This window comes from Oncorhynchus mykiss, chromosome 25, assembly GCF_013265735.2.
Source record: "Oncorhynchus mykiss isolate Arlee chromosome 25, USDA_OmykA_1.1, whole genome shotgun sequence".
NCBI lineage: Eukaryota > Metazoa > Chordata > Actinopteri > Salmoniformes > Salmonidae > Oncorhynchus > Oncorhynchus mykiss.
The window spans coordinates 36260807-36282513 of NC_048589.1; the positions used below are offsets into that span (position 1 = coordinate 36260807).

Genomic DNA, 21707 nt, shown 5'->3' on the forward strand with positions numbered 1-21707 from the left:
GGATTATAATCTGGTTGTAATGGATTATAATCTGGTTGTAATGGATTATAATTTAATTGTAATGGTTGTAGTTTGATTATGATAATGTCATGTCTACCAGCTTTGTGCACTGGGAGGGATAGCTCAAAGATACAGCACATCTCAAAACCATAGACCATAGGTAGGCACCTAGATTCAGCCGCGGGGTCCGATTTTTGTCTGAGAGGAATTTCCGGGGGGCCGGAACATACTGATAATAATTTTGAACACTCCAAATTTACCACATCTAAGGTCAAAAAGAGTTTAGTTCTTTAGTCATTTTGGACGTTTTTCTTGGTAAACCATTCCCCTGCCATAGACTGTTGAAAGAGGCATCAAACCCTCTAGAATGGTGATGCCGATGTGCCATTGAGCAAGGCCCTAAACTCTAATTGGCTCCAGGTCCGGTGATGATAATTGCTGACCCTGGCCGTGATCCACTCTCCGAGGGAGTCGCAGGGGGAGTTGGGATGTGTAAAAAACACATTTCTAATTCACACCTGCGTATAATACTCACTTGTATATGTGTGAAGTAAGACAAATAAGCACTCACCAAATTATTATTATTATTATTATTATTATTATTATTATAGAATTGCTCCAAGAAGGTGTACTCTGTAGTAATGACAGAGGCTTATAATACTTACTGTAAATCTCTGGATAAGAGCGTCTGCTAAATGACTCAATACTGTAAATTTCTCTGGATAAGAGCGTCTGCTAAATGACTCAATACTGTAAATCTCTCTGGATAAGAGCGTCTGCTAAATGACTCAATACTGTAAATCTCTCTGGATAAGAGCGTCTGCTAAATTACTCAATACTGTATATCTCTGGATAAGAGCGTCTGCTAAATGACTCAATACTGTAAATCTCTCTGGATTAGAGCGTCTGCTAAATGACTCAATACTGTAAATCTCTCTGGATAAGAGCGTCTGCTAAATGACTCATTACTGTAAATCTCTCTGGATAAGAGCGTCTGCTAAATGACTCAATACTGTAAATCTCTCTGGATAAGAGTGTCTGCTAAATGACTCATTACTGTAAATCTCTCTGGATAAGAGCATCTGCTAAATGACTCATTACTGTAAATCTCTCTGGATAAGAGCGTCTGCTAAATTACTCATTACTGTAAATCTCTCTGGATAAGAGCGTCTGCTAAATGACTCATTACTGTAAATCTCTCTGGATAAGAGCGTCTGCTAAATGACTCATTACTGTAAATCTCTCTGGATAAGAGCGTCTGCTAAATTACTCATTACTGTAAATCTCTCTGGATAAGAGCGTCTGCTAAATGACTCATTACTGTAAATCTCTCTGGATAAGAGCGTCTGCTAAATGACTCATTACTGTAAATCTCTCTTATTTTCTACGGATCCGTTGTCATTTAGACACCAAACCCACCACTGGTTTAAAGTAGGTATTGGGTTATTTTCTACGGATCCGTTGTCATTTAGACGCCAAACCCACCACTGGTTTAAAGTAGGTATTGGGTTATTTTCTACAGATCCGTTGTCATTTAGACACCAAACCCACCACTGGTTTAAAGTAGGTATTGGGTTATTTTCTACGGATCCGTTGTCATTTAGACACCAAACCCACCACTGGTTTAAAGTAGGTATTGGGTTATTTTCTACAGATCCGTTGTCATTTAGACACCAAACCCACCACTGGTTTAAAGTAGGTATTGGGTTATTTTCTACGGATCCGTTGTCATTTAGACACCAAACCCACCACTGGTTTAAAGTAGGTATTGGGTTATTTTCTACGGATCCGTTGTCATTTAGACGCCAAACCCACCACTGGTTTAAAGTAGGTATTGGGTTATTTTCTACGGATCCGTTGTCATTTAGACACCAAACCCACCACTGGTTTAAAGTAGGTATTGGGTTATTTTCTACGGATCCGTTCTCATTTAGACACCAAACCCACCACTGGTTTAAAGTAGGTATTGGGTTATTTTCTACGGATCCGTTGTCATTTAGACGCCAAACCCACCACTGGTTTAAAGTAGGTATTGGGTTATTTTCTACGGATCCGTTGTCATTTAGACGCCAAACCCACCACTGGTTTAAAGTAGGTATTGGGTTATTTTCTATGGATCCGTTGTCATTTAGACACCAAACCCACCACTGGTTTAAAGTAGGTATTGGGTTATTTTCTACGGATCCGTTGTCATTTAGATACCAAACCCACCACTGGTTTAAAGTAGGTATTGGGTTATTTTCTACGGATCCGTTGTCATTTAGACACCAAACCCACCACTGGTTTAAAGTAGGTATTGGGTTATTTTCTACAGATCCGTTGTCATTTAGACACCAAACCCACCACTGGTTTAAAGTAGGTATGGGGTTATTTTCTACGGATCCGTTCTCATTTAGACACCAAACCCACCACTGGTTTAAAGTAGGTATTGGGTTATTTTCTATGGATCCGTTGTCATTTAGACACCAAACCCACCACTGGTTTAAAGTAGGTATTGGGTTATTTTCTATGGATCCGTTGTCATTTAGACACCAAACCCAGCACTGGTTTAAAGTAGGTATTGGGTTATTTTCTACGGATCCGTTGTCATTTAGACACCAAACCCACCACTGGTTTAAAGTAGGTATTGGGTTATTTTCTACGGATCCGTTGTCATTTAGACACCAAACCCACCACTGGTTTAAAGTAGGTATTGGGTTATTTTCTACGAATCCGTTGTCATTTAGACACCAAACCCACCACTGGTTTAAAGTAGGTATTGGGTTATTTTCTACAGATCCGTTGTCATTTAGACACCAAACCCACCACTGGTTTAAAGTAGGTATTGGGTTATTTTCTATGGATCCGTTGTCATTTAGACACCAAACCCACCACTGGTTTAAAGTAGGTATTGGGTTATTTTCTATGGATCCGTTGTCATTTAGACACCAAACCCACCACTGGTTTAAAGTAGGTATTGGGTTATTTTCTATGGATCCGTTGTCATTTAGACACCAAACCCACCACTGGTTTAAAGTAGGTATTGGGTTATTTTCTATGGATCCGTTCTCATTTAGACACCAAACCCACCACTGGTTTAAAGTAGGTATTGGGTTATTTTCTACGGATCCGTTGTCATTTAGACACCAAACCCACCACTGGTGTGCGTGGCCAAAGAGCTCTATTTTCATATTACCTGACCAAAGCACCAGTTCCAATCCAAGTGCCAATAACTTTTAACTCCAGGCATTTACATTTGTTGAATGACACGAAAATAGAGCTGTTTTACTTCTTAAGCAACACAAAGCAATTGTATTAGTATAAAATGAGTATAAGATAATATAATTTGCATACAATATAGCTCAGCATTTTAATTATTTATTTTACACAGTCATTTTTGCTCATCTTTATCAAGGGTGTCAATCATTTCGGACCCCACTGTACACACACACACACACACACACACACACACACACACACACACACACACACACACACACACACACACACACGTGATGAAATTATGATAACACTGACAGGTCATGTCTCTTTGCAGGTGGCTAGCACCCGTGCAGGCAAAGCCTTCCTTGCCTGTCCAGAGAGCGATGAGACAGACACCTCCAAGTCAGTGGATCTACACAACAACCAGATGATAGATTGGGCTATGACAGGCTTCCAACCCACCGGGCCCAAGGGCCTAGAGCCACCAGAAGGTAAGTTAGAGTTTCATGTTTATTTTACAATGATTTGTAGTGAATATATTGGAAATCACCTGAGCTTAGAGCCACCTGAAGGCAAGAGGAGCTCATATCATGTTACAACCCTTCTAATAAGACGTGAAGGCTCATACCTACAATACCATTGAAGTGTCCACGTTACAGTGGCCAAGTGAAATGTGTCCTCTGCTCCCTTCTCAACTCCCACCGAGACAGCACACATCACACACAGTTGAGAGAAGTACAGGGCCAGACTGCAGCTGGAGAGCATGTTGTGGGGATAAGGGCCTTGCTCAAGGGCCCAACGGTGGGGGAATGTCTTTAGGATGTGATCCCAGCAGCCCTCCAGTTGCCAGATCAATTCCCCCCTTTTTTCCAGCGCCTGGCCCGGGATTCAGACTGGCCACCTTGCGGCTACAGGTCCAACTCCTTAGCCGCTGGGCTACCTACCGCCCCTACCTACCTACACGCTTATAAACAAGTAATAATCCAATATACCGGCAGGCTTTAAGTAAAGTGTTACCGAAATGAGCACCACAAAGAAAGCAGAAGCTCAATTTCTACACCATATGCTAGATGTATTACACAACAGCTAACATGGCACATAATGGGGAAATAAAGAATCTGACTTGGGTTGTCCTTTGGAAGTACTCTGTTTTCCTCTGCTTATCAGAGGTGTTTATTGTCTTACTCATATGCCCCGCCCACCAGAGGAGCGTAACCCATATAAGGAGGTGTACCCTGACGTCTGGGTGGAGCCAGAGGCGGCAGCCTACACGCCCCCTCCAGCCAAAAAGCCTCGCAAAAGCACAGCAGCCGAGAAACCCAAGGTCAAGGAGATGATTGATGAGGGGACGAGAGGTAATGCGGCTCCTTTAAGTGGCTTGAATAGGGGTTGTGACCCCTATATACTTCCTCCTCAGGGAGGATCTCAGGGCTGTGTGTGTGTGTGTTTATGTGTGTGTGTGTGTGTGTGTGGTGACAGGTTAGCAGGTGCTTGTACTAGAAGTCAAAGGGTTAACACATCAAATCTGTTAATGAGTGTAGGTGTTGTATGTTACAGTGCCTTGCGAAAGTATTCGGCCCCTTGAACTTTGCGACCTTTTGCCACATTTCAGGCTTCAAACATAAAGATATAAAACTGTATTTTTTTGTGAAGAATCAACAACAAGTGGGACACAGTCATGAAGTGGAACGACATTTATTGGATATTTCAAACTTTTTTAACAAATCAAAAACTGAAAAATTGGGCGTGCAAAATTATTCAGCCCCCTTAAGTTAATACTTTGTAGCGCCACCTTTTGCTGCGATTACAGCTGTAAGTCGCTTGGGGTATGTCTCTATCAGTTTTGCACATCGAGAGACTGAAATTTTTTCCCATTCCTCCTTGCAAAACAGCTCGAGCTCAGTGAGTTTGGATGGAGAGCATTTGTGAACAGCAGTTTTCAGTTCTTTCCACAGATTCTCGATTGGATTCAGGTCTGGACATTGACTTGGCCATTCTAACACCTGGATATGTTTATTTTTTAACCATTCCATTGTAGATTTTGCTTTATGTTTTGGATCATTGTCTTGTTAGAAGACAAATCTCCGTCCCAGTCTCAGGTCTTTTGCAGACTCCATCAGGTTTTCTTCCAGAATGGTCCTGTATTTGGCTCCATCCATCTTCCCATCAATTTTAACCATCTTCCCTGTCCCTGCTGAAGAAAAGCAGGCCCAAACCATGATGCTGCCACCACCATGTTTGACAGTGGGGATGGTGTGTTCAGCTGTGTTGCTTTTACGCCAAACATAACGTTTTGCATTGTTGCCAAAAAGTTCAATTTTGGTTTCATCTGACCAGAGCACCTTCTTCCACATGTTTGGTGTGTCTCCCAGGTGGCTTGTGGCAAACTTTAAACAACACTTTTTATGGATATCTTTAAGAAATGGCTTTCTTCTTGCCACTCTTCCATAAAGGCCAGATTTGTGCAATATACGACATATTGTTGTGCTATGGACAGAGTCTCCCACCTCAGCTGTAGATCTCTGCAGTTCATCCAGAGTGATCATGGGCCTCTTGGCTGCATCTCTGATCAGTCTTCTCCTTGTATGAGCTGAAAGTTTAGAGGGACGGCCAGGTCTTGGTAGATTTGCAGTGGTCTGAAACTCCTTCCATTTCAATATTATCGCTTGCACAGTGCTCCTTGGGATGTTTAAAGCTTGGGAAATCTTTTTTGTATCCAAATCCGGCTTTAAACTTCTTCACAACAGTATCTCGGACCTGCCTGGTGTGTTCCTTGTTCTTCATGATGCTCTCTGCGCTTTTAACGGACCTCTGAGACTATCACAGTGCAGGTGCATTATACGGAGACTTGATTACACACAGGTGGATTGTATTTATCATCATTAGTCATTTAGGTCAACATTGGATCATTCAGAGATCCTCACTGAACTTCTGGAGAGAGTTTGCTGCACTGAAAGTAAAGGGGCTAAATAATTTTGCACGCCCAATTTTTCAGTTTTTGATTTGTTAAAAAAGTTTGAAATATCCAATAAATGTCGTTCCACTTCATGACTGTGTCCCACTTGTTGTTGATTCTTCACAAAAAAATACAGTTTTATATCTTTATGTTTGAAGCCTGAAATGTGGCAAAAGGTCGCAAAGTTCAAGGGGGCCAAATACTTTCGCAAGGCACTGTATGTAGCTGGTAAATGTTATGTAGCTCTTATCTAGCTTTTATGTAGTTGTTATAAATGTACTCAGCCTAACTCTCGTTATAATACACTTTATATTGTAGATAGATCTATTTAATATATGTGAAGCAAATGGAGGGGTAGGAGGAAGTATGTCTGCAGATGTAAACAACAGTAAACATGTCGTCCCCCACAAATAATACAACAAACATGCATATCTAATCCTGATCTGAAACTGTCTGTCTGTTTCCAGAGAGACTCGTGTATGAAGTGAGACAGAAGTGCAGAAGCATAGAGGGTAAGTGTTCTGTCTCTGTGTTCAGACAGCCAGGGTCGTGTTCAGACAGCCAGGGTCGTTCTCAGACAGCCAGGGTCGTCTTCAGACAGTCAGGGTCGTGTTCAGGCAGCCAGGCTCATGTTCAGGTAGCCAGGCTCGTGTTCAGTGGGCATCAAACAGAACGAAGTGACTATTTTATATCCTCAAAGCATATTGGCTTTCCTTATGAAATGTACATTCTACATGATCTGTTCAATTATTCCTTTTGGGTCCAAGGCTGGCTGCATGGCAGTGGGATTTTCAGACCTCCAGTTGGTCTTGTGGGCATTGAACTTTCTTGACATTGGATTGTGCAGTCAGATGGAACAGAATAAATAGGCATTTTAACACTGGCTGGAATGCGGTTTTAACCAATCAGCATTCAGGATTAGACACACCCGTTGTATAAATGTTCATAAAGGACTCTGTTTACGCACCTTTTTCTTTTGTAAGTAGTTGCTAGGCGCCTATTATGTTAAAGCACCGTCTCTCCATCAGAGATTAGTTACCCACTTATTGATTTACATCTCTGAGCGATCAGGGTATACCCACTTGTTGGTTTTACCACTACGTCTCTGGCTTGCACCAATTACATCCTGTCTTTCTCCACAGACATCTGCATCTCCTGTGGAAGTTTGAATATTTCCCGTGAACACCCTCTGTTTGCTGGAGGAATGTGCCAGAGCTGTAAGGTAAGGAGGGAAGAAGAGGCCATCGAGGCCATGAAGTCAGGACTAGCTGTAAGAGTCAGAACTAGTTGTAGGAGTCAGGACTAGCTGTAGGAGTCAGAACCAGCTGTAAGAGTCAGGACCAGCTGTAGGAGTCAGGACTAACTGTAGGGGTCAGGACCAGCTGTAGGAGTCATGACTAACTGTAGGAGTCATGACTAACTGTCGGAGTCAGGTCTAACTGTAGGAGTCAGGACCAGTTATAGAACTCAGGACTAGCTGGTGGAGTCATGACTAGCTGTAGGAGTCATGACTAACTGTAGGAGTCAGGACTAGCTGTAGGAGTCAGGACCAGTTATAGAACTCAGGACTAGCTGTAGGAGTCAGGACTAGCTGTAGAAGTCAGGAACAGTTGTAAGAGTCAGTGTTAGCTGTAGGAGTCAGGACTAGCTGTAGGAGTCAGGACTAGCTGTAGGAGTCAGGACTAGCTGTAGGAGTCAGTGTTAGCTGTAGGAGTCAGGACTAGCTGTAGGAGTCAGGACTAGCTGTAGGAGTCAGGACTAGCTGTAGGAGTCAGGATTAGCTGTAGGAGTCAGGACTAGCTGTAGGAGTCAGGACTAGCTGTAGGAGTCAGGACTAGCTGTAGGAGTCAGCACCAGTTGTAGGAGTCAGGACTAGCTGTAGGAGTCAGGACTAGCTGTAGGAGTCAGGACTAGCTGTAGGAGTCAGGACTAGCTGTAGGAGTCAGCACCAGTTGTAGGAGTCAGTGTTAGCTGTAGGAGTCAGGACTAGCTGTAGGAGTCAGGACTAGCTGTAGGAGTCAGGACTAGCTGTAGGAGTCAGGATTAGCTGTAGGAGTCAGGACTAGCTGTAGGAGTCAGGACTAGCTGTAGGAGTCAGCACCAGTTGTAGAAGTCAGTGTTAGCTGTAGGAGTCAGGACTAGCTGTAGGAGTCAGCACCAGTTGTAGGAGTCAGTGTTAGCTGTAGGAGTCAGGACCAGTTGTAGGCGCCAATGCTAGCTGTCGGAGTCAGTGCTACCTTTAGGGGTCAGGACTAGCTGTCGGAGTCAGGACCAGTTGTAGGAGTCAATGTTAGCTGTAGGAGTCAGGACCAGTTGTAGGAGTCAGTGTTAGCTGTAGGAGTCAGGACCAGTTGTAGGAGTCAGTGTTAGCTGTAGAAGTCAGGACCAGTTGTAGGCGCCAATGCTAGCTGTCGGAGTCAGTGCTACCTTTAGGGGTCAGGACTAGCTGTAGGGGTCAGTGCTACCTTTAGGGGTCAGGACTAGCTGTAGGGGTCAGTGCTACCTTTAGGGGCCAGGACTCGCTGTAGGGGTCAGTGCTACCTTTAGGGGTCAGGACTAGCTGTAGGGGTCAGTGCTACCTTTAGGGGTCAGGACTAGCTGTAGGGGTCAGTGCTACCTTTAGGGGTCAGGACTAGCTGTAGGGGTCAGTGCTACCTTTAGGGGTCAGGACTCGCTGTAGGGGTCAGTGCTACCTTTAGGGGTCAGGACTAGCTGTAGGGGTCAGTGCTACCTTTAGGGGTCAGGACTAGCTGTAGGGGTCAGTGCTACCTTTAGGGGTCAGGACTAGCTGTAGGGGTCAGGACTAGCTGTAGGGGTCAGTGCTACCTTTAGGGGTCAGGACTAGCTGTAGGGGTCAGTGCTACCTTTAGGGGTCAGGACTAGCTGTAGGGGTCAGTGCTACCTTTAGGGGTCAGGACTATCTGTAGGGGTCAGTGCTACCTTTAGGGGTCAGGACTCGCTGTAGGGGTCAGTGCTACCTTTAGGGGTCAGGACTAGCTGTAGGGGTCAGTGCTACCTTTAGGGGTCAGGACTAGCTGTAGGGGTCAGTGCTACCTTTAGGGGTCAGGACTAGCTGTAGGAGGGCTCTATGTATCAAGTGTCTGCAGCAGGAGTGCTGACTTCAATAAATCAATCACATTTATTTATAAAGCCTTTTTTTTTAAACATCAGCCGATGTCACAAAGTTTCCCTACAGAAACCCAGCGAAAAAACCCAAACAGCAAACAATACAGATGTAGAAGCACGGTGGCTAGTAACAACTCCCTAGTAAGGCCAGAACCTAGGAAGAAATTCTAGAGAGGAACCAGGCTCTGAGGGGTCACTTCTGGCTGTGCCCGGGTGGAGATTGTAACAGAACTTGGCCAAGATGTTCAAACATTCATAGATGACCAGCAGGGTCAAATAATAATAATCACAGTGGTTGTAGTGGGTACAACAGGTCAGCACCTCAGGAATAAATGTCAGTTGGCATTTCATAGCTGAGCATTCAGAGTTTGAGACAGCAGGTGAGGTAGAAAGAGAGAGTCGAAAACAGCAGGTCCGGGACAAGGTAGCACGTCCGGTGAACAGATCAGCGTTCCATAGTCACAGGCAGAACAGTTGAAACTGTAGCAGCAGCACAACCAGGTGAACCCGAGGCATGGTCCCAGGGCTCAGGTCCTGACACCGATAAGACAGGAGAATTACACCAGATATAACAGACGGACCCTAGCCCCCCGACACATAAACTATTGCAGCATTGATACTGGAGACTGAGACAGGAGGGGTCGGGAGACACTGGTGCCCCGCCCGACAATACCCCCGAACAGGGCCAACCAGGCAGGATATGACTCCACCCACTTTGCCAAAGCACAGCCCCAACACCACTAAAGGGATATCCACAAACCACCAACTTACTACTCTGAGACAAGGCTGAGTATAGGCCATGAAGATCTCCCCCATGGCACAAACTGAGGGGGCGCCAACCCGGACAGGGAGATTATGTCAGTGACTCAACCCACTCAAGTGACGCACACCTCCTAGGGACGGCAGGGAAGAGCACTAGTAAGCCAGTGACTTAGCCCCCGTAAAGGGTCAGAGGCAGATTATCTCAGTGGAGAGAGGGGAACCGCTCCAGTGACTTTCCGTTCACCTTCACACCCCTGGGCCAGAATACACTCAATCATAGGACCTACTGAAGAGATGAATCTTCAATAAAGACTTAAAAGTCGAGACCGAGTCTGCGTCGCTCTCATTGATAGGCAGACTATTTTATAAAAATGGAGCTCTATAGCAGAAAGCCCTGTCTCCAGCTGTTTGCGTAAAAATTCTAGGGACAATAAGGAGGCCTGCGTCTTGTGATCCTAGGTATGTACAGCAGGACCAAATCGGAGAGGTAGGTGGTAGCATGCTCATGTAATGCTTTGTAGGTTAGCAATAAAACCTTGAAATCAGCCCTAGCCTTAACAGGAAGCCAGTGTAGAGAGACTAGCACTGGAGTAATATGATCACATTTTTTGGTTCTAGTCAAGATTCTAGCACTAACTGAAATGTATTCAGTGCATTATCCGGGTAGCCGGAAAGTAGAGCATTGCAGTAGTCTAATCTAGAAGTGACAAAAGCATGGACTAGCTTTTCTGCATCATTTTTGGACAAAACCTTTCAGATTTTTGCAATGTTACGAAGATGGAAAAAGCTGTCCTTGAAATATTCTTGATATGGTCGTCAAAAGAGAGATCAGGGTCCAGAGTAACCCCGAGGCCCTTCAGTTTTATTTGAGACGACTGTACAACCATCAACATTAATTGTCAGATACTACAGAAGATCTCTTTGTTTCTTGGGACCTAGAACTAGCAACTCTGTTTTGTCCGAGTTTAAAGGTACAACATTTACCGCCATCATCTTCCATATGTCTGAAACACAGACTTCCAGGGAGGGCAATTTTGGGGCTTCACCGTGTTTCATCGAAATGTGCAGCTGTGTATCATCCACATAGCAGTAAAAGTTAACATAATGTTTCCGAATGACAGCCTCCCTAGTGGCGCAGTGGTCTAAGGCACTTCATCGCAGTGCTAGCTGTGCCACCAGAGATCCTGGTTCGTGTCCAGGCTCTGTCGCAGCCGGCCGCAACCAGGAGACCCATGGGGCAGTGCACAATTGGCCCAGCGTCTTTTGGCTTAGGGGAGGGTTTGGACGGCAACAATATTATTGTCCCATCGCGCACTAGCGACTCGGGCCGGGTGCAATGCACGCTGACACGGTTGCCAGGTATACAGTGTTTCCTCCTACACGTTGGTGCGGCTGGCTTCTGGGTTAAGCGGGTGTTGTGTCAAGAAGCAGTGCGGCTTGGTTGGGTTGTGTTTCGGAGGACGCACAGCTCTCAACTGTTGCTTCTTCCGAGTCCGTACGGGAGTTGCAGCGATGGGACAAGACTAACTACCAATTGGCTACCACTAAATTGGGGAGAAAAAGGGGTAAAAAAAAAAGAATAAAATATACAAAAAATATAAATATTTTTTACGAATGACATCACCAAGAGGTGTATAGCAAAAACAATAGTGGTCCTAAAACAGAACCTTGAGGAACACCAAAACTTACAATTGATTTGTCAGAGGACAAACCATCCACAGAGACAAACTGATATCTTTCCGACAGATAAGATCTAAACCAGGCCAGAACTTGTCCGTGTAGACCAATAACGGTTTACAATCTCTCCAAAAGAATGTAGTGATCTATGGTATCAAAAGCAGCACTAAGGTCTCGGAGCACGAGGACAGATGCAGAGCCTTGGTCTGATGCCATCAAAAGGTAATGTACCACCTTCATGAGTGCAGTCTCAGTGTTGTGGTGGAGCATTTCGTATACATTGTTTGTCTTTTGAGAGGAGTTGGAGATTCGATATAGGCTGATAGTTTTTTTAATTTTCTGGGTCAATGTTTGCATTTTTCAAGAGAGGCCATGACTATTTTCATGAATATGTCAAGATGTCACGCCCTGACCGTAGAGATCTTTTTATTCTCTATGTTTGGTTGGTCAGGGTGTGACTCGGGTGGGAAACTCTATGTTCTGTGTTTCTATGTTTTGTCCGGGTATGGTTCTCAATCAGGGACAGCTGTCTATCGTTGTCTCTGATTGGGAATCATACTTAGGCAGCCTTTTTTCCTTTTGTATTTTGTGGGAAGTTGTCTTTGTTAGTGGCCTGTATAACCCTAGTAAGCTTCATGTTCGTTTTTGTTGTTTCTTGTTTTGTTGGCGACATTAAAAAAAAAAAAAAAAAGTAAAATGTACGCTCACCACGCTGCACCTTGGTCCGGACATTTCCACGATTTCGACGAGCTTGACACAAGAGATATAGGATAAAAAAACTTGAGCGTGTCCATTGACCCTAGATCCTGGCAGTATTGTGCAGACTCAGGACAACTGAGCTTTGGAGAAATACGCAGATTCAGAGAGGAGTCCGTAATTTGCTTTCTAATGATCATGATCTTTTCATCAAGGAAGTTTATCAATTCATCACTGCTGAAGTGAAAGCCATCCTTTCTTGGGAATGCTGCTTTTTAGTTAGCTTTGCAACAGTACCACATTTTTGGTGGGGATTGTTCTTATTCTCCTCAATTAAGTTGGAAAAATAGGATGATTGAGCAGCAGTGAGGGCTCTTCAATATTGCACGGTACTGTCTTTCCAAGCTGGTTGGAAGTCTTCCAGTTTGGTGTAGCGCCATTTCCATTCCAATTTTCTGGAAGCATGCTTCCCCTTCAGGGCTCAGGTATTTTCTGGAAGCTTCCCCTTCAGGGCTCAGGTATTTTCTGGAAGCTTCCCCTTCAGGGCTCAGGTATTTTCTGGAAGCATCCCCTTCAGGGCTCAGGTATTTTCTGGAAGCATGCTTCCCCTTCAGGGCTCAGGTATTTTCTGGAAGCATGCTTCCCCTTCAGGTGTCAGATATTTTCTGTATACCAGGGAGCTAGTTTCTTGTGACAAATGTTTTTTTGTTTTTCGGGGTGCATCTAGGGTATTATTCAAGGTTACATTTAGTTCCTCAGTTAGGTGGTTAACCGATTTTTATACTCTGACATCCTTGGGAAGGTGGAGGGAGTCTGGAAGGGCATCTAGGAATCTTTGGGTTGTCCGAGAATTTATAGCACGACTTTTGATGATCCTTGGTTGGGGTCTGAGCAGATCATTTGTTGCGATTGCAAACGTAATAATATGGTGGTCCGATAGTCCAGGATAATGAGGAAAAACATTAAGATCCACAATATTTATTCCACGGGACAAAACTAGGTCCGGAGTATGACTGTGGCAGTGAGTAGGTCTGGAGACATGTTGGACAAAACCCACTGAGTCGATGATGGCTCCGAAAGCCTTTTGGAGTGGGTCTGTGGACTTTTCCATGTGAATATTAAAGTCGCCAAAAATGTGAATAGTATCTGCTATGACTACAAAGTCCGATAGGAATTCAGGGAACTCAGTGAGGAAAACAGTAGCTATAAAAAGGGATTGAGTAGGCTGCATAGATGTCGTGACTAGAAGCTCAAAAGACGAAAACGCAGTCATTTTTTTGTTGTAAAAGGAGAGGCCTCATTTAACACAGTAAATTCATCAGGCTTAAGCCATGTTTCAGTCTGGCCAATCACATCAAGATTATGATCAGTGATTACTTCATTGACTATAACTACCTTGGAAATGAGGGATCTAACATTAAGTAGCCCTATTTTGAGATGTGAGATATCACCATCTCTTTCAACAATGACAGGAATGGAGGAGGTCTTTAGTGGAGGAGGTCTTGAGATTGCTAAAGCGAATTCCGCCATGTTTAGTTTTGCCCAACCTTGATCGAGGCACAGACACGGTTTCAATGGGGAAAGCTGAGCTGACTACTCTGACTGTGCTAATGGCAGACTCCACTAACCTGGCAGGCTGGCTGACAGCACCCTATCTTATTGTGGAGCCAGAGGAGTTAGAGCCCTGTCTATGTTGGTAGATAAGATGAGAGCACCACTCCAGCTAGAATGGAGACCATCACCCCTCAGCAGGCCAGGCTTGGTCCTGTTTGTGGATGAGTCCCAGAAAGAGGGCCAATTATCTACACATTCTATGTTTTGGGAGGGGCAGAAAACAGTTTTCAACAAGCGATTGAGTTGTGAGACTCTGTTGTAGAGCTCATCACTCCCCCTAACTTGGAGGGGGCCAGAGATAATTACTCGATGCCGACACATCTTTCTAGCTGATTTACACACTGAAGCTATGTTGTGCTTCGTGACCTCTGACTGTTTCATCCGAACATCGTTGGTGCCAACGTGGATAACAATATCCCTATACTCTCTACACTCTACAGTTTTAACCTTAGCCAGTACCCTCTTCAGATTAGCCTTTACGTCGGTAGCCCTACCCCTAACCCTACCCCTAACCCTAACACTACCCCTACCCCTACCCCTAACACTACCCCTAACCCTACCCCTACCCCTAATCCTGCCCCTAACCCCTAACCCTACCCCTAACCCTAACACCACCCCTAATCCTACCCCTAACCCTACCACTAACCCTACCCCTAACACTACCCCTAACCCTACCCCCAACCCTAACACTACCCCTAACCCTACCCCTGCCCCTAATCCTGCCCCTAACCCCTAACCCTACCCCTAACCCTAACCATAAACCTAACCCCTAACCATAAACCTAACCCCTAACCCTAACCAGATAAAGCGTCCCGGTGAAAAAATAATGAAATGGTTATTATAAAGTTCAGATCAGTTTATAATTAAATGGTTATTATAAAGTTCAGATCAGTTTATAATTAAATGGTTATTATAAAGTTCAGATCAGTTTATAATTAAATGGTTATTATAAAGTTCAGATCAGTTTATAATTAAATGGGTATTATAAAGTTCAGATCAGTTTATAATTAAATGGTTATTATAAAGTTCAGATCAGTTTATAATTAAATGGTTATTATAAAGTTCAGATCGGTTTATAATTAAATGGTTATTATAAAGTTCAGATCGGTTTATAATTAAATGGTTATTATAAAGTTCAGATCGGTTTATAATTAAATGGTTATTATAAAGTTCAGATCAGTTTATAATTAAATGGTTATTATAAAGTTCAGATCGGTTTTGCTTTTAGATCACAATAAATAAAATTACAAGGACAGGTTGGACATGATTCAGCACTCTTATTCTGAGATGCTTGATATGGACCCTGGTCTAACCCCCCTCTAGGTTTTAAGCCCTATCTTAAAGCTCTCTGTTACCAAAACACAAACACAGCTTACAGGAAAGGCTTACAGAATCACTAAGCACATAATGTGTTAACAATAAGGCTATTTCAAACACAACAAACCTTTTAGTACACAGTCAGTGTTCTCTGTGAGTCAATGATACTTAGTGTTCACACTGGTTTTCTCATTGCTACTTGTTGTTCTTTTAATAATAATATTGACAATAATGTGATTCAGCTTATAGAGCGCATATCATTACAAGCGAATCTCAAAGCGGAAGTGTCTTGTTCACTGTGTTCCAGAACTGCTTTCTAGAATGTGCATATCAGTATGATGACGATGGTTACCAGTCATACTGCACCATCTGCTGTGGGGGACGAGAGGTTCTCATGTGTGGGAACAACAACTGCTGCAGGTGAGTGGACTACTTTCATATGATTCTGAGTTCACAAATATGTGTGTTATTGTTCATTAACTTGTGTGATTCACTCGGTGTGTTAAGAGTGTGCCAGTTTACGTTTATCTTGATGGTTTGCATAAGTGTGTGTGTCTTTGTGCATTGTGTGTGTACAGTATGTTCGTTCTTACGTTTGTGTGATTGTGTGTGTCCGTGTGTGTGTGTGTGTGTGTGTACAAGTGTCTAGCAGTGTAATAACACACTTCCCTCTGTCCCCTCCAGGTGTTTCTGTGTGGAGTGTGTTGACCTACTTGTGGGGCCAGGTGCAGCACAGATAGCTATAAAAGAGGATCCCTGGTGCTGCTACATGTGTGAGAAGGGCCAGAAGGGAGTGTTCGGCCTGCTGGAGCGTCACACTGATTGGCCCTGCCGTCTACAGCACTTCTTCGCTAACAATCACGACCAAGATTTTGTGAGTAGTACCTCAGTACTAGCTGTGTGTGTGAAGTTCACACCCAAATCAAAAAAAAATGTCACATGCGCCGAATACAACAGTGAAATGCTTACTTACAAGCCCTTAACCAACAATGCAGTTTTAAGAAAAATAAGTGTTAAGAAAGTATTTACTAAAATAACCTGAAGTAAAAAATGTATAAATAAAATAACAAATCAAAATAAAGAAGCCACAGAGCCACAGTGAGTCTATGTTCCATTGTGACACACAGTGTGTATCTCCCTAAATCTGCAACAATGAGCAGGCAGATTATCACAGCTATGGGGCTCTATGAATAGGGCTTCACACATTAGAGACAGCTGAAGTCATTCCAGGCTCCCTCTCCTCTGGATCAAAACTGAGCCGTATCTTCTCTCTCTCTCTCTCTCTCTCTCTCTCTCTCTCTCTCTCTCTCTCTCTCTCTCTCTCTCTCTCTCTCTCTCTCTCTCTTGTTTCACAGGAACAACCAAAGCTTTACCCTCCAGTCATGGCAGAGAAGAGACAACCGATTCGTGTCCTGTCACTGTTCGACGGCATAGCAACAGGTTAGACAGGACTCTCCCCTCCTGTTCTCTTCTCTCCTTCTTCCCCTCTCTTTCCCCTCCTCTCCTCTCCTTGACACAAAACCCTCTGAAAGTCTCTGTCTCTACAAAATGTTCTGCCCGCCTCAGGTTTCACTGGGACTGGCCCCCTAACTCATGACTATATTTACTACACTGACTGTCTTGGATGGATGGATGGATGGATGGATGGATGGATGGATGGATGGATGGATGGATGGATGAATGAATGAATGAATGAATGAATGAATGAATGAATGAATGAATGAATGGATGGATGGATGGATGGATGGATGGATGGATGGATGGATGGATAGAAAACTAATCCACACAGTATGCTGTTTAACCATATTGTCTAGCAGTGCACTTCTCATACCTTTCCTGTCTGTCCTTCACTTCCCTATCTGTTTAATAAAACCACACAAAAATACAAAAGAAGTTGGAATTCCCACTCCTGTAAAAAGAAAAGGCAACCACTGTGAATGCTAATTAATGGTGCGCCTCAGGCCAGACCTTCAGCGTTGTGTCTGTATTCTGTCATTCAGTTCATCAATTTCAAGTTAATCATTATATAAATAGAATCATCCACTCTATTTAACCAGGATAATCCACTCAGCAACAACTGTCAGTGTTGTCCAGGAAGTCATGGCGTCCATCAAAAGAGCAACAACATGCTACTGTTTGAACTCATTGACCTCTGACCTTTAGGTCTGCTGGTGCTAAAGGAGCTGGGTATCCAGGTGGAGCGCTATGTGGCGTCGGAGGTGTGTGAGGACTCTATCACGGTGGGCATCGTCAGGCATCAGGGACGCATCATGTACGTGGGCGACGTGAGGAACGTCACACGCAAACATGTGAGTATCATACAGTATAACGTTATGAACTGTGAGACTAGATCAAGGTCACTCCCAATAGCCTGGCTCAAAGACGAACACCCTAGCCAGAGTCTCTCAATAAGGATATCCCAATAGCCTGGCTCAAAGACGAACATCCTAGCCACAGTCTCTCAATAAGGATATCCCAATAGCCTGGCTCAAAGACGAACGCCCTAGCCACAGTCTCTCAATAAGGATATCCCAATAGCCTGGCTCAAAGATGAACGTCCTAGCCACAGTCTCTCAATAAGGATATCCCAATAGCCTGGCTCAAAGACGAACTCCCTAGCCACAGTCTCTCAATAAGGATATCCCAATAGCCTGGCTCAAAGACGAACGCCCTAGCCACAGTCTCTCAATAAGGATATCCCAATAGCCTGGCTCAAAGATGAACGTCCTAGCCACAGTCTCTCAATAAGGATATCCCAATAGCCTGGCTCAAAGACGAACGCCCTAGCCACAGTCTCTCAATAAGGATATCCCAATAGCCTGGCTCAAAGACCAACGCCCTAGCCACAGTCTCTCAATAAGGATATCCCAATAGCCTGGCTCAAAGACGAACATCCTAGCCACAGTCTCTTAATAAGGATATCCCAATAGCCTGGCTCAAAGACGAACGCCCTAGCCACAGTCTCTCAATAAGGATATCCCAATAGCCTGGCTCAAAGACGAACGCCCTAGCCACAGTCTCTCAATAAGGATATCCCAATAGCCTGGCGCAAAGACGAACATCCTAGCCACAGTCTCTCAATAAGGATATCCCAATAGCCTGGCTCAAAGACGAACGCCCTAGCCACAGTCTCTCAATAAGGATATCCCAATAGCCTGGCTCAAAGACGAACGCCCTAGCCACAGTCTCTCAATAAGGATATCCCAATAGCCTGGCTCAAAGACGAACGCCCTAGCCACAGTCTCTTAACCCAAATGAGAAAGATTGTAAGGTGCCTATCAGTGAGAGTTATTACAATAACACTTCATATAACACAAAATGTGTCTCTTAGTTGAATAATCAGTCTATTTTGTCTTTCTTATCTCCTGTCCTCCTCCTTTCTCTCGTTGTTTTCCTGTTCTCTCTCTCCCTCGTTAACAGTTACACGAGTGGGGCCCCTTTGACTTAGTGATTGGTGGAAGTCCGTGTAACGACCTCTCTATTGTCAACCCAGCTAGGAAGGGTCTTTATGGTAGGTGACAACTCTTTACCATTTATCACTTGTGTTCTGGGCCTGCTGAAGACTTATTTCCTGTAGCTGAATTTCATATGCCTGTCCTTCTCTGTCTGTCCTGTAGAGGGCACTGGTCGGCTGTTCTTTGAGTTCTACCGCCTGCTGCACGAGGCTCGGCCCAAAGAGGGCGACAACCGACCGTTCTTCTGGCTCTTTGAAAACGTGGTGGCAATGGGCGTCAGTGACAAGAGGGACATCTCTCGCTTTCTAGAGGTTTGTTCCTTTACAGAGACTATATAACTTCTAGAAGAACAAATGATACTATATTTCAGTCATGTAAGTCATGTATATCAGTCATCCAGTGGAATATGGATTCACGTATAATGAATGCCTAGTGGTGATAATTGACAGTGCATGCTGTCAATATACTAGTTAGGTTATGAAGGAGCAGTTTAAACTGTTAATTTAAACATATTAATTGATCATTGTATGACATTTTCCTTATACAAAATATTATCTTCACTACATTCTTCTGGTAATTATTGCAAAAGAGAATGTGTCTTCAATAACCTGGTTAAATAAAGGTTAAATGAATATCCTGTCTCTCCTCTTCCAGTGTAACCCGGTAATGATCGATGCCAAGGAGGTGACTGCTGCCCACCGTGCTCGCTACTTCTGGGGCAACCTGCCTGGCATGAACAGGTTGGTGAGAGAACGGTGAGGGAAGAAACAGCGAGCCTGTCACCTAAAACAATTTATACCTGGGCTAGTTCCTGAGCCAGTCAAACCCAGGAACTAAATAATCCTGATCACCTTTTTTATCTCTCCCCTCTCTCTCTCTCTCTCTCCCCTCTCTCTCTCACGCTCTCTCTCCCCTCTCTCTCTCACGCTCTCTCTCTCTCCCCTCTCTCTCTCTCTCTCTCTCTCCTCTCTCTCTCACGCTCTCCTCCTCTCGCTCACTCACTCTCTTTCTCTCGCTCTTACTCTCTCTTTCACTCGCCCTCTCTCTCTCTCGCTGTCTCTCTCTCTCACTCTGTATTTTCACACATCTCTTACTTTCCCATCTGTATTCCTCTTCAGGCCCTTGACGGCCATGTTCACTGACAGACTAGACCTTCAGGACTGTTTGGAGCACGGCAGAACAGCGAAGGTCACTTATTCATCTATTTTTTTTTTTTTTTTTTTTTATTGTACAAATTATGCATATGGCCAAATATGTCATTTATATAGTTCATTAATTTGATTAACTTAGTTCAAGAAAAAAATAAGTTGAGTGTGAGTACCTTTTGAACAGTCAAATTAAATGTTTGGTCATATGAACAATTTGGTCTGTAAACGATTCTTGATTGTCCTATTCTTATGCACCAGCCACTTAGTGTGTTCACCATCTGGTTTCCCCTCAGTTTGGCAAAGTGAGGACCATCACCACTCGCTCTAATTCCATTAAGCAGGGTAAAGACCAGCACTTTCCCGTCTTCATGAACGAGAAGGAGGACATTCTTTGGTGCACTGAGATGGAGAGGTAGGAACTGATTACCTTTCAAATTCATTAATCATACCATAATTAAATGACTTTATTATGAGCAGTTTTTCACAGTGGCATACATCTTTATTATAAAATGATTCCCTTACAGAAAGTAATATATATGATTCCAATGTAGGCTTCTATAAAGGACCTAAAGTCAATCTCACATGAAAACATAGTCCTATGTCACTAATTCTCTATCCTCTCTTTGTCCCTCTGTATTTATCCATCTGTCTCCTGCGCTGTCTGTCTCTCTGTCTCTTGTTCCCTCTGGTGGCTGTCTGGTTACTGTCTCCTTCCCCAGGGTGTTTGGCTTCCCAGTCCATTACACAGACGTGTCCAACATGAGTCGGCTGGCCAGGCAAAGGCTTCTGGGAAGGTCGTGGAGTGTACCGGTCATCCGACACTTGTTTGCACCACTCAAAGAATATTTTGCCTGCGTTTAACAAGACTTGACTCAACAAGATCACCTGCGTTTAACAAGACTTGACTTAACTAGACCATCACAAACATAGAACTAATGTTGTAACCAGAAACATGAGCATTGGTGAAATTATACTACTCCCTGGTACCTGGAATCATTTCCCAGGCAAGCAAAACATCATGAAAGTAAATATTTCAAATTATTTCTTGTAATTTGAAATGTACTTCTTATTCTATTTAATATGTATATGTCATTTTACCTTTTAGCAGTGTTATCCAGTATTTTTTTAATTGATTTATTTGTGCAAGCTATACTTGAGACAAGGCTTTCTTCTCAAGGCACTGAGAAAGAAGAAACTAGGATCTGTGTGGCTTTTAGAATAAGGACTAGGATTGGATGATTGGAAAAGATCTGAAAGAGAGTTGATGATACTGTATGTACAGTATGTACAGTGCCTTGCGAAAGTATTCGGCCCCCTTGAACTTTGCGACCTTTTGCCACATTTCAGGCTTCAAACCTAAAGATATAAAACTGTATTTTTTTGTGAAGAATCAACAACAAGTGGGACACAATCATGAAGTGGAACGACATTTATTGGATATTTCAAACTTTTTTAACAAATCAAAAACTGAAAAATTGGGTGTGCAAAATTATTCAGCCCCTTTACTTTCAGTGCAGCAAACTCTCTCCAGAAGTTCAGTGAGGATCTCTGAATGATCCAATGTTGACCTAAATGACTAATGATGATAAATACAATCCACCTGTGTGTAATCAAGTCTCCGTATAAATGCACCTGCACTGTGATAGTCTCAGAGGTCCGTTAAAAGCACAGAGAGCATCATGAAGAACAAGGAACACACCAGGCAGGTCCGAGATACTGTTGTGAAGAAGTTTAAAGCCGGATTTGGATACAAAA

At 43.7% G+C, this 21707-nt stretch overlaps 1 protein-coding gene across 6 annotated transcripts in view; it reads left to right on the forward strand.

Annotated features, from left to right (window-relative positions):
• Positions 1-21332, forward strand: part of LOC110505844 (DNA (cytosine-5)-methyltransferase 3A) — a 59518-nt gene extending 38186 nt beyond the window's left edge. For 3 of the 6 annotated variants that reach the window (XM_036962603.1, XM_036962607.1, XM_036962608.1), the window contains 14 exons: positions 3536-3692; positions 4407-4556; positions 6625-6669; positions 7300-7379; positions 15657-15769; positions 16034-16223; positions 16705-16789; positions 17513-17658; positions 18770-18860; positions 18967-19115; positions 19459-19559; positions 19923-19992; positions 20246-20364; positions 20672-21332. In XM_036962603.1, coding sequence (XP_036818498.1) covers positions 3536-3692; positions 4407-4556; positions 6625-6669; positions 7300-7379; positions 15657-15769; positions 16034-16223; positions 16705-16789; positions 17513-17658; positions 18770-18860; positions 18967-19115; positions 19459-19559; positions 19923-19992; positions 20246-20364; positions 20672-20813 — 1638 coding nt within the window. In that variant the 3' untranslated portion in view covers positions 20814-21332. The remainder of the gene's footprint in view (positions 1-3535; positions 3693-4406; positions 4557-6624; positions 6670-7299; positions 7380-15656; positions 15770-16033; positions 16224-16704; positions 16790-17512; positions 17659-18769; positions 18861-18966; positions 19116-19458; positions 19560-19922; positions 19993-20245; positions 20365-20671) is intronic. The other 3 variants (XM_036962605.1, XM_036962606.1, XM_036962604.1) reach the window with 3 other exon arrangements.
• Positions 21333-21707: the final 375 nt, after the last annotated feature.